General features: G+C 38.0%; 1 protein-coding gene across 1 annotated transcript; it reads left to right on the forward strand.

Moving 5' to 3' along the window:
* Positions 1-1,283: 1,283 nt before the first annotated feature.
* xkr9 (XK, Kell blood group complex subunit-related family, member 9) lies at positions 1,284-10,016 on the forward strand. Its single transcript, XM_017696134.2, has 4 exons — positions 1,284-1,342; positions 3,692-4,076; positions 7,956-8,155; positions 9,328-10,016. Exons 2-4 carry the CDS (start codon positions 3,796-3,798, stop codon positions 9,960-9,962), a joined length of 1,116 nt encoding a protein of 371 aa, XP_017551623.1. The 5' UTR covers positions 1,284-1,342; positions 3,692-3,795; the 3' UTR covers positions 9,963-10,016.
* The last annotated feature ends 3,565 nt before the right edge of the window (positions 10,017-13,581 follow it).

Here is a 13,581-nt window from a genome sequence, read left to right on the forward strand (position 1 = left end):
GAATTTGAAATATAAAAATAATAAAATATTGCCTCTGCAAGAGTTATGACATTTTTTTCTAAGTATGTTAGACTCAACAAACAAACAGTAATTACGCACTAAAAATGAGTTTCTCTGTAGAGGGTGTCTAAACTTATCTTAAAAAATCAGCTAAATGTCTTTGGGGGTGTTCAAATTTTCACATAAAACTGGCTTGATTCTGATGTAATGGCCAACAAGTACGACTATTTTATGTGATATTGTCCACCCTGTACTTGAGCTTCATGTCTTTTTGCTTCTGTAAGCATACAAACTCTTGAATGTTTTCCTGCAGTACGCCCTCACTCTGTATCTCCTCTCACAATCTTTGTTAAGCGCAAAGACTTGATGCTTGCATTTTGTAATGGAACACATTTTAGGACTGAGTCAATATTGATAGTGAAGCAGAGGGTGCAGTCTGTAAGTCAGTCAGTCAGTCAGTCAGTAAATATGTCAGTCAGTGCTGTAATGCTTTACGTTTCTGTCCTTATCTCTGCCTCTGAACAGCTTTAGGAGGAACAGCTGTGATAAGGAAGTCCTGAGTTTGCTGAAAACATTCAGTGAACTTTACGCACGCATTTAATGAGGTGTGCTCCTTCAGACAGGTCAAGCTGCATTCACTGTAGAGCTCCGCCGAAACTAAAGCAAACAAATCTAAATTACCACTTACAGTGCAGAGACACACAATAAGTGGATTTACATCGGATCAGGAATTCAAAACATGATCTGCATTTCTTCTGCCGAATTACTGCATAAACTTCTTTGTTTAAAGCTTAGTTGTTAAGAGAAACCAGAGGTCTCTAGTATTCCATTCTAAATGGACTTCCACTCTGAATGATGTGCTTTTTTTCTTAATTATGCAGAAATTGTGAAATATTGGCAAAATTCACCTTTAAGATAAATTCTCAACAGCCCCACCCACCGAGAGGGTATTCTCTGCCTTTGCAATTGACTCAGAAACAAACCTTCCTATGGTCAGTGTCACAGATTTGCTTAAATTTGAATAGTGATTGAAAAATCAAGCAGAAACTTTAGTATTTCTTTGTCTCATAATGTTTATTTTTTCAAACTTTCTGCTGTTTGTTTCCGGTTTACATAAAACAGCTGTGGGCTGTGTGAGTAGGCAGTGGGGATTTTACAGTGTTCCTGGGTAGATGTGAACATAGTAGAACTTTATGCACACGTGTCAGTGTGTGTCTATGTCTATTATGTCACGCTGTGGCTTTGTGACAGGAAGGGAGTGGTTTTCTCAGCTGAGTTAAGAAATCACATTCACAAACTGAAACAGAATGATTTGATTGGAGCGACTGACTGAAGAGCCTGGGTGAGTACATTTACGTTCTTCATTAAAAACAATACACATTTTGCGTTTAAAGCACATAATATCTGCATCAATCAAAGCTTATTGCCTGAATTTTGTATTCAAACTCTTTGTCAACACGATACTCACAAAAAGTTTAATAAACGGATCCTGTGTGTTAGACGTGCTAATTAGTTTGATATCCCGATGATCTAATAAGCATTTGATCTGCCTTTAGATCTTTTAAAATACAGATTCTTCAGTGGTTCTTGGCTGGGACATTCATTTTCTATGAAATCTTAAAGTGGTATGGAACATTTATTGTATGTTGACATTTCTTGCTCTTGTACATCTCATGTCCAAAGCTTTTTTAAAGAAAACTTCTTTAGGGAGCCAAAAGTGGCTCTTCTATGGCATCACCCCAAAGAACGCTTTTAGCACCTTCATTTTTAAGCACATATGTGAAATATACACTCACAGGCCGCATTAGTAGGTTCAGTTGCTTGTTAACACAAATAGCTAATCAGCCAATCACACGGCCGCAGGTCAATGCATTTAAACATGTAGAGGTGGTCAAGACAGCTTACTGAAGTGCAAATTGCGCATCAGAATGGGGAAGAAAGGTGATTTAAGTGACTTTGAATGTGGCGTGATTGTTGGTGCCAGACGGGCTGGTCTGAGTATTTCAGAAACTGCTGATCTACTGGGATTTTCACACACAGCCATCTCTAGGGTTTACAGAGAATGGTCCAAAAAAGAGAAAATATCCAGTGAACGGCAGTTGTGTGGACGAAAATGACTTGTTGATGTGAGAGGTCAGAGGAGAATGGGCAGACTGGTTCGAGATGATAGAAAGGCAACAATAACTCAAATAACCAACCAAAATCTCTGAGGAATATTTCCAACACCTTGTTGAAAGTATGCCATTAACCCTCCTGTCCTCTTCACCTCCTGCCCCTTACTTTAGTGTTCCTAAATTGACCGGTCTGTTTTAACTGCTCTTAAATTAGCACAGAAACCATTTTTCACCACCATATTTTTATTCAACATTCTTTAGCTGTGAACAATGTTTCAAAGTAGTGTTTAACCTGAATTTATAGAATTAGACATAAAATAACTGCAGTGCAAATACAAATAGAGTGAGTGAGTTGGGGGGTGTGTATGAGGATGTTTTCTGTCTGATGGATGAATATAGTCTGGATACCCATTCATTTCCTATGGCGGTCACTTTTGACCGGGAACACCACAGGTGTAACAATTGATTGATTAAACACTCAAAATTAAATGAAAGAGGTGATCATCACTTTTATATGTTCAAGTGCATAGTGTGGAGGATATCATAAGGCCTAGAGGCAATCAGATGTAAAATACAATATTTATGAGTGTTTTAAGTTGTAAAACGATCAGATTTGACCTGAACACGACAGGAAGGTTAAAGCAGGTCTGATGGCAAAAGGGGGTGCAACCTTTTACTAGGTGTACCTAATAAAGTGGCTGGTGATTGTATATACGTGTCAAATAGCTTACTTAAATAAAATTCTGGAAAGTATTCACAGTAGTGACTGCGTATTGGCTTGTGTGCCACATTGCAGAACTGAAAAAATACTGTGCAACTCACATTCCCATTAACAGGTGTACATTGCCTTCATTATTTTTCCACAAGCACTCATTTTGGATGAGACATAGTCTGAACTACCATATTGTACTAGTTGCACAGGGAAAAAAAATCATGTCTTAGCAAGTGAAAATATCCCTATTACTTTTGTAAGAATACTGTGAGATTTTTCAGCCTATTTGTACACATTATTTACTTGGTCTAATTAATGTTATCTAAAGAAAGTTTATTTTATTTGTTTAGAGAAATAATGTATATAATAATTTAATGCTTGAAACAAGTAATTTGATCTGCCAATGGAATAAGACACTTTTATATTATAAAATCACTTAAAATAAATAGAAATGTTTAGAAATAAGTTAAACAGTCTTACAATATTCTTACCAAAATCTCATAGATACATTGACTACATTTAAGATGTTTTCACTTGCTAAGATATCAATTTTTACAGTGTATGAAGTCAAACAGTAAGACTGCGGCTTCACTTTTGGTGCTCACCAGATCTATCTGGCAATATTTACTCATTCTATTCTATACAGCATTGTACAGCACATTCAGTACACTGAACTGTGTAACAAATCACTTCTTTATCATTGAGCAGTAGCTCATACTGCTGGAGGGGTAAAGTCCACAACACTAATAGATACAGTCATTGATACTCATACAACAAATGTATATGCAATGATGAACCAGTATAATTCTGTATAACTGTCTTAAATAGATGACATGCTAATATTTTTTCAAATATGTATGCACAGATTATGGATTTGCAGACAACAAGATGAAATTGGACCACAGAACTGGATGTATTACAAAGACGAAGGAAAATAAAAAGGACTGTCTTTGGTACTGAGTCTGAGTCATGGATAGCAATGGAAGATTTACCAAATTCCGGTGGATCTGCATTGTGATTGGACTGATATTCTCTGTGGCGGACATTGGATCAGATTTATTAGTGAGCCGGCAGTATTTTAAAGAAGAAAAATACATTTGGTTTGCCCTGACTCTTTCATTCATCATCATCGCATCTCTGTGCACACACGTTTTCAGCTACGTGTGGTTTAAGGATGACAGGGAAAATGAAGAGCTGCCTAAGGCTTGTCTGGTCGTGGTGCATCTGCTGCAGCTGGGCTTCTTTACACGGTAAAGTTCACTACATACTGTTAATATACACTCACAGGCCACTTTATTAGGTACAACTTGCTAGTAAAAGGTTGGACCCCCTTTTGCCTTCAGAACTGCCTTAATTCTTCGTGGCTTACTTTCAACAAGGTGTTGGAAACATTCCTCAGAGATTTTGTTTATTTGATTTACTGTTTACCGTACCTTTCTGTCATCTGGAACCAGTCTGCCCATTCTCCTCTGACCTCTCACATCAACAAGGCATTTTCATCCACACAACTGCCGCTTACTGGATATTTTCTCTTTTTCTGACCATTCTCTGTAAACCTTAGAGATGGTTGTGCGTGAAAATCCCAGTAGATCAGCAGTTACTAGGTGTACCTAATAAAGTGGCTGGTGAGTGTATAAGATAAAAGAGGATTTTTCTCATTTTCCACATACTTGAATTGAGAAGACATAATAATGTCATTCAGAGTGGTGTGATATTCTAGGCAAATTCACAAAGTCAGAACTGTTCACAGTGTTGGTTATAGGAACTAGACATCCACTTCAAAAGGCTCCCTTACAACTTGACATTTTGGTGGAAGGGTACAATCATGATGTTACCATCATCAACACCAACATAAAAGACATGTGTAGGTTCATTGGTTTTTGGTAGTAAATAAAATGGATATATTTGTGTTGTAGACATCACAATCCCTGGTTCCTATCCCCACCACTGTAAAGTAACCTGATTTGAATGCTGAGAAGTACCATTATTGCAAAGCCAGCCAAAAAAAACAGGATCATTTATAATTTTTATAATTAAAATTAAAATTCAAAAAAAATATGTGTCCCCAGACTTTTGCCAGACAGTGTACGTGCAGGTTTTTTGGAGACAGGAATGGTATGTGAATTATTTTTGCGTACGCCCTGACCTGTCACACTGATTATCATGTTCACAAACCAGACACCAAAAAAGAGCATTCTAAATATTTACATAATGCAAAAAATACCATAATACAATATTAACAGGAACGTGGTCGAATGCTAAGGCTTAAGCTGCACTGTGTGAACAATATACACTCACTGGCCACTTTATTAGGTTCACCTGTTCAGTTGCTTGTTAACACAAATAGATAAACATCACCTGGCCACAACTCAATGCATTTAGGCATGTAGAGGTGGTCAAGACAACTTGCTGAAGTGCAAACCGAGCATCAGAATGGAGAAGAAAGGTGATTTAAGTGACTTTGAAAGTGGCGTGATTGTTGGTGCCAGACGGGCTGGTTTGAGTATTTCAGAAACTGCTGATCTACTGGGATTTTCACACACAGCCATCTCTAGGGTTTACAGAGAATGATCAGAAAAAGAGAAAATATCCAGTGAGCGGCAGTTGTGTGGATGAAAATGCCTTGTAGATGTGAGAGGTCAGAGGAGAATGGGCAGACTGGTTCCAGAAGATAGAAAGGCAAGTAACTCAAATAACCAACCAAAATATCTGAGGAATGTTTCCAACATCTTGTTGAAAATATGCGACAAAGAATTAAGGCAGTTATGAAGGCAAAAGGGGGTCCAACCTTTTACTAGCACCTAATAAAGTACCTAATAAAGTGGCCAGTGAGGGTATACTGTATAGTAGTGTAGTGCATTCAAGACATGTCATGTTAATTCCACATTATGGGTTCTGCACAAGGTTATTTTGCTAAGGACACTTATGGTGAAGGGCAGGGCTAGACTGATGTCTGTGTTTAAGCATTAGAAGAGGAAGTAGTGGGGCAGTCGGAGCCGTGCACTGACAGAGTGCCAATGTGAGCTGAGTGTAGAGCTTACGCTTAGAGTGAACTTTCAGCAAACTCTGTGTACAGCTTAGCTGTGGTGAACTACAGCTCATTAATAAAGCACAATGACTTGTGCAAAAGCTGTCTCCTTTAATGCTACTGTATACACTATGGCCTCCTTACCACTGTAACGTCAAATGGTTCTGATAGCCTTACTGTGCCGTTCTGTGCTGGTGTGACTCATGATATTGCTTTTTGCTCAATCAGAACCAGGAAATACACAAAAAAACTACGCAAAATAGTGACTCTGCGATGGCTAACAGGCTAAAAGCTAAAAGCTACAAACAACATAGACCACAATTTTGGTGTTCTGTTACTCCACCTCTAAATGTGTGATATTTTGGTGGGTGTCACTTTTAGCTTCCCAACTAAGTAAACTTAGCCCAGCAGGCTACTGCTTAAAACACCACCACTCTATTTTAGCATTCTGTCACTCGACTTCACGATCCCAGATGAGTCTTTACTGTCTGGATCCTCTAATATGTTATTTGAGCAACAGTTAGCTGGTGGTTGGTCCCAGAGGAGGAAATACAAAGGAAGAGACAGGTCACTGGTTGGAAAATAAATAGGAAAGCTTGTAACGCTCAACGTGGTGTCCGTTTACTGGGAAACTCCCACCCTTCAATAAAAAGGACCCATTGGCTCTGGTAAAGGCGCAAGAAGGAAAAGCCCCCCAGGGCTTTTTTTAAGGAGATCTACAATTCCAAGTGCACTAGCCATACTTTTTTGTGCATTATTTGAGCCAATTACTACAATCTATTTATTTTTAATTTAGAGTTTTTAGGTCTCACTTATAGAGATAGAAATCTGGTCTTGCATGACTAGAAATATCTGCCTGGCAATGTTGCCAATGTTGCCTGATCCTGACAGTCTGAGGTTTCCCAGAAGAAGCCCACGATCCAGCGCTGTAGTGCAAAAGAGACCCATATGTCCAAAAGTCTCCAGTGTTTCTTCCAAAATCAAATATATTAATAGTGAGTGTGTCCCACTTTGCTACAGTAACAGTCTCTACTCTTCTAGGAAGGCTTTACACTAAATGGTGGAACACTGCTGTGAGGATTTGATTGCATTCATCCACAAGAGCGTTAGTGAGATCAGGTACTGATGATGGATCAGATAGGGGTCACTCCAGCTCATCCCAAAGGTATTGGGTGGAGCTCCATTACTCCAGCGAACACACTTTCACTACTACACAGCCCAGTGCTTGAGATCTTTATACCCCTCTAGCCCACACTTGGCGTTGAGCATGATAACCATAGCCTCATGTGTGGCTGCTCCAGAGCATTCCATTCTATTGGTCAGTGGTTTTCTACAGAGCTGTGCCAACACAGTGGCATGGTCTTTAAGCAAAAACAGCCCATTTTAATTTTTTTTTATGATGTCATGAAACCCAGCACATTAACATATATCTGTGTTTTCAGTGCACAGCCATTTTAGGCCTGCTCAGTTACAATTAAGTTAATTATGAAATATAATGAGCTAAGTTAGGGAGATATGTTTTCAAAATGTTTGGAGAAATGTATGATTACTGACTTTGGTACATAAAACCACACAAACATTACAAGTGGTCCTCAAAGGGAAATATAAAATACAAGAAAAAAGAGGATATGCGCCTTTTATTGGTCTTATAGATTGATGTCACATGTAAAAGCAGGTGATGTTTACAGCATGATGCATGCAGCTGACACACTGCGACACACTGACAGGCTAAGAGTCAAATTAAATGACTGTAATCTTGCCTACAGTTTCATTCTTTTAAAGCTTTGTGGTACTTTTAAAAATATACACACACTAGCCACTAGGTACAGGTGCTAGTAAAAGGTTGGACCCCCTTTTGCCTTCAGAACTGCCTAACTTCTTCGTGACATACCACCTGTCTGGCACCAACAACCATGCCATGTTCAAAGTCACTTAAATCACCTTTCTTCCCCATTCTGATGCTCGGTTTGCACTTCAGCAAGTTGTCTTGACCACCTCTATATGCCTAAATGCATTGAGTGTACCTAATAAAGTGGCCGGTGAATGTATACTGTATATACACACACTAATGTTCCTCATTCTCCTGATTTTTTTTCTTTAGGTACTTCAAGCTGCTGAAAGCCAGCTTTAAGTCTGTTTGGCTTCAGGACTTCGAGCCAAACTCAATGACTCTGCATCTTTTTGGTCTGGCAGCAGATCTGAGCATGTTGCGCCTGCTTGAGACATTTCTGGAGAGCGTTCCTCAGCTTATCCTGCAGCTCTACATCATTCTCCAGTACCAACATGCATCCGTCATACAGTGTGAGTCTCAGTATACTCCTCACGTTCATATACAGGAATGTTCAGCAGCTTTAGCAGGTAGCAGGTTCAACATATCTAAGGGAAGATCTAAAGAAATTTGTCAACATTCAATAATTCTGCATCATGGAGTTGTTGACCTGTAAACAGTTATTTTCAGTCACTGAAAATGTGGTAGTGATAGGAACCAGGGTCTGAGGTGTATACAGTAACAATATAACCATTTTATTTACAATCCATAACCACCAGTAAACCTACACGCCTGCTTTTTATACGGAACGTTCATTATGAAAAAATAGCACTAATAGCTATGCTAGGCTGCATTTGTTTACATTAGGCTGTGTTTATAGATTTTATCATATCTGTAAGAAACCACATAAATAAGTCAATTTGAGATTAATTGGCGTTTGTAACTCAGATGGCAAAAGTATGTTAGCTCAATGACTATAAACATTATCCTAGCTGCACGCCGAATTACAACATCAAAACAGTGTTGGTCTGTGTTTGACTGATTTCAGAACATTGGATAATTGGATGGAGTCAAATGTCACTATTCCTCCAACATCAGTTCCAAGTCAGTCTACTCAGATAAGCATTAGTGATGTGAAATTAAGTAAATTCTTATTACAAGGCAACTAATAGCTGAAAAATGTTGACATCCCAAATAGCTTGCCGGCCAACATCAGACCAGCATAGATCCTCAGCCAAAATGTTGTTGGTTTAACATGATTTACCAGCGTAGGCAATGTTGTTGAGCCAAGGTTGGGCCACGTATAGTAGCCATCTGGGAAGCTTCCATTACTTGTTGTGCTTACCACACCTGGTTTCCCATCCAAGCACTAACTAGGCCTGACCCTGCTTAGCTTCCGGGACCGAGCGTTCTCTGGTATGGCTGTAAGCACTTCTTTAAATACTTTACTAACTACTTTAAATGAATAAACTGCTTCAGCCTTGTAGCTCCTGTGCTAAAATTAAAGAAGTAAACTTCAGAAACTGAACACAGACAGGATTTTTGTCATGTGGTTCATGCCACAAAAACGAACCAAACTGGAAGAATGTCTATCAGAAAGATAGATAGATCCTTTGCTTCTCATGAAATGGGCAAATTGCGATACTCTGATGAATTCTATTCATTCAGTAAAAGCTTAAGACTCATTAGCTCTTTTCTTTCTCAGATATTAGCATGGTCGTCTCCTTCCTCAACATTGCATGGACCACAGTGGATTACTGGCGCTGTTTACGCAGATCCCTGCCCAACACCTTGGAGATGCCCAGTGGGTTCCCCATGGCCGTATACCTGCTCTATAAAGTTTTAACCATATCAGCCCGTATACTGAGCCTGACTCTGCTCATCATGCTGCACATTTACAGTATCCTGGCAATGGTCTTGATATGGCTGGTGGGCACTGTGTGGGCTCATGTGATAAAGACTGATTTCTGCACTTCGCTGTGTCTGGAGTATTTCTACAGAGGAATTGTTGGGTTTATCCTCATTTTTACCTTCTTTAATTTACAAGGGAAAAAGACAGCACTACCAATGACTGTTTATTACATAATCAGCACGCTCCTGAACCTCTCAGCTCCCTTCCTTCTGTTTCTATTCAAGCCCATGACTTTGGGGTTAGAGTTTTTTTTACCTGTCATGGCATTCATTGTGGTGGCTAACGCAATGGGGCTGGTGTTTCTGGTTCTGTATTACACCGCCTTACACCCAAGAATCAACAGAATTCCGGATGAGGTGGATGCACCTGGATTCAGTCTGCGTGAAACATTCACAGTAACTCGTATGAACCGATTTTTAAACATCTAACTCCTTCCAAGCTTATGAATTAAAAATGGGCAACACTAATGTGCAATTTACAGTTTTTCAACATTTGTTTTTATTATTTTCTGAATATTTGTTTGATTTTACATACCAAAACAAGCATATTTATTTTTGAATACTGTGAGCCTTGCCCCTTAGAATTAAACAGGCAGTTTTTTGTTATTGTGCCTTTGTAAATGAGCTCTGTTCTGATTGGCCTCATTCAAAAAGCAGTTCCTGCTTAATCACTCCTTATAACTTCAGAAGGAGTGGGTGGAGACAAACAGCTGTAGGATGAATGTTGGTAAAAGTGTTGGTTTTAGTGACATCACAAAGGCAATTCATTAAAAATCATCAATTTTGCAGTGTAGTTAGGAGTGATTGGTGCGGTTTAACAATATTTATGCACTACATCACAAAAGTACATTTTATTCCAAAAAATTTGAGGAAATGTCTCTGGATGATATGAGGATTTTAACAGACGTGCAGAAATGTTTTGCATCCATAAACTTAATCATTGAGCAAATGTCTGTTGTTTGTAATGCTGATACTGTTACAGTACATTAAATGTGCATTATTCAGGATTTTTAAAGCTTAAAGAGTTTATAACTTAAAAGTCAGTTGCAAACATTCTAGCAATAAACTAAGCGAAAACCAAATCACTATCATGTGTCTTTGTTTGTAAAGTGATTTATTTATTTATTTATTTAATTTTATTAATTTCCAAATTAATAAAATACATGTCATTTAACAGAGTTACTGCAATATAGTAAATGTGTTAATGGAAATGATTCATATATTAATTATATATTTTATTTATTATATAATTTATTCATAAATTATTCATATTATTCATTGATATTTGAATCAAGTCAGTTTGATGCATCACTGTTTTTTGTGTACATTTGACAAATTTAGGATGTAGTATATGGTTGCATGGAAAGGCTTAAACAGTTCCTGTTCACACTGCATGTTTTGTTGATTTTCTAAGTAAAGAGAAGTTGTTAAACAGAGAACACACTTACATAGGTGTAGAGGTGTGCTCTCTGTAGAGGATGTGTCCGTTTATTTTCACAAAACATGGAATTTGACCAGCAGTGCCTAAATTTTGCATACAATTGTATTTGCTGCTGAGATTTTCTACCTGATCAGCTCTTCAGTAGAAGCTAATCTGAAGTCCTAGCTGACTGTATCACACCTGGACTAGGGGAGTTTCACAAAGCAGGATTTCTCAATTAGCCAGATAAATTGAAAGTTGAGTATTATCTAATAGAAATATATCTCAGCTGTTTGTCTGGACAGGCTTCACTTTGGACTTAAATTACCTGGATAAACTGAGAAATCCTGTTTTGTGAACTCACACTTACAGAGAGTAACAGTGACTGGAGGAACCACTGGGTGGCGCTGTTGCTCAACATTACATTTACTGGGATCCATTTTTGTCTGAAGGTTGTTGATTTAGTTGTTTTCTACTGGACAAGTTTAACCCATTCATAAAGACATTTAATCATTTGGACCATACATTGTTTACCTAGTCATTTCTCTCTTTATATAATGAAGCATGAATCTCTAATGGAAAAGTGTCAATTATTTAAATTGTATATTGTTGTCATGACAATTGTTTAAAACTATTAATCTGGGCAGTAAGAATGTTTTTGACAAAAAACACAACTTTAAAATAAATGCATAAACATAAATACAATAAACCATAACAGGAATGTGTTGAAAAGTAATGCAAGCTATGAGAAAATGAAAACAGCTCCTGTCATGGTCCTGAAAATCATGACAGGAGTAACTTTATATGAGAAGGAAAAACGTGTATGTACATGTATATATATATGTATATATGTGTGTGTGTGTGTGTGTGTGTGTGTGTGTGTAATTACAAAGTCTGCAACCTTTAGTTTTTTCCAGTAAAAATTGTACATAACATTAAAATCAATCATTAAATATATTTGTATATACAAACAACCCCATTTCCAAAAAAGTTGGGACCTTGCAGAATGTATGTTGGTATATTGCAATTGCAATGATGTGCAAATCATTTAAACCAATATTTTATTGTGTTTGGAAACTTTTTGCGGAACATTTGAGGAGATCAATTGCTGTAGTTTTGAAAGTGACATGTTTTCTTGTTTTTGTTTGATGTAGGATTTTAGCTGCTCAACTCTTAAGGGTTTCCTTTGTCATATTTTTCATTTCATAATGCACCAAATGTTTTCAGAGGTGACAGATCTGGACTGCAGGCATGCCAGTTTAGCACCTGGACTCTTTTAATATGGACCAGTGCTTTTGTAATACATGCAGAATGTGGTTTAGCATTGTCTTCCTGAAATAATCCAGAAAACAATCCACACATCGTCTGGATGGCTGTATATGTTACCAAAACACACACACACACACACACACACACACACACACACACACACACACACACACACACACACACACACACACACACACACATATATTTTGCTCAACATTAATGGTGCCTTCACAGATGTGCACCTCAGCCATCCCCTCAGTCCATTTTAAATGAACTCAGCATTTCTGGATCCTGTTTATATGTGGTTTCATCCTTTTGTTTTAGAGTTTTAACTTGCATTTGTGGATGCAGCGCCAAACTTTTTTTTTACAGGCGATGGTTATCAGAAGTGTTTCTGAACCCATCCAGTGATTTCCACTACAGAATCCTATCAGTTTTTAATGCAGTGCTGCCTGAGGGCCCAAAGATCATGTAGAGCAAATATTGTTTTTTGGCCATGTCTCTTGCATACAGAGATTTCTCCATATTCTCTGAATTTTTTAACGTTATTATGTACAATAGATGATGAAAAGCAAAAGTTCTTTGCTATTTTACATTATTCTTGAATTGTTGCACTATTTGATCGTACAGTCTTTCACAGAGTGGTGAACTCATCTTTACTTCTGAAAGACTCTGCCTCTCTGTGATGCTCTTTTTATACCCAATCATATTATTGACCTGTTCTCAATCAACAAGCAGGTGTTTTTTTTAGCATTACACTACTATACCAGCTTTTTGTTGCACCTGTCCCAACTTTTTTGGAACATGTTGTGTGTGTGAGTGAGTGCTCACTAGTATGTGTATGTGGTGCCTTAATTCTTTGTGACATACTTTCAACAAGGTGTTGGAAACGTTCCTCAGAGATTTTGGTTGGTTATTTGAGTTCCTGTTGCCTTTCTATCTTCTCGAACCAGTCTGTCCATTCTCCTCTGACCTCTCACATCAACAAGGCATTTTCATCCACACAACTGCTGCTCACTGGATATTTTCTCTTTTTCGGACCGTTCTCTGTAAACCCTAGAGATGGTTGTGTGTGAAAATCCCAGTAGATCAGCAGTTTCTGAAATACTCAGACCAGCCCGTCTAGCACCAACAGCCATGCCACGTTCAAAGCCACTTAAATCACCTTTCTTCCCCATTCTGATGCTCAGTTTGCACTTCAGCAAGTTGTCTTGTCCACCTCTACATGCACTGAGTTGCAGCCATATGAGTGGCTGATTAGCTATTTGTGTTAACAAGCAATTGAACAGGTGCTAATAAAGTGGCCGGTGAGTGTATATATATATGTATATATATATATATATATATATATAATATAAT

Source organism: Pygocentrus nattereri, chromosome 24, assembly GCF_015220715.1.
Source record: "Pygocentrus nattereri isolate fPygNat1 chromosome 24, fPygNat1.pri, whole genome shotgun sequence".
NCBI classification, from domain to species: Eukaryota; Metazoa; Chordata; class Actinopteri; order Characiformes; family Serrasalmidae; genus Pygocentrus; species Pygocentrus nattereri.

Excerpts from the sequence above, each read along its gene's own strand:
- xkr9 (XM_017696134.2), top strand. The coding sequence starts at position 3,796 with ATGGATAGCAATGGAAGATTTACCAAATTCCGGTGGATCTGCATTGTG. Across the intron at positions 4,077-7,955 it reads CAGCTGGGCTTCTTTACACG|GTACTTCAAGCTGCTGAAAG; the intron begins GTAAAGTTCACT and ends TTTTTTCTTTAG. Across the intron at positions 8,156-9,327 it reads ACATGCATCCGTCATACAGT|ATATTAGCATGGTCGTCTCC; the intron begins GTGAGTCTCAGT and ends TTTCTTTCTCAG.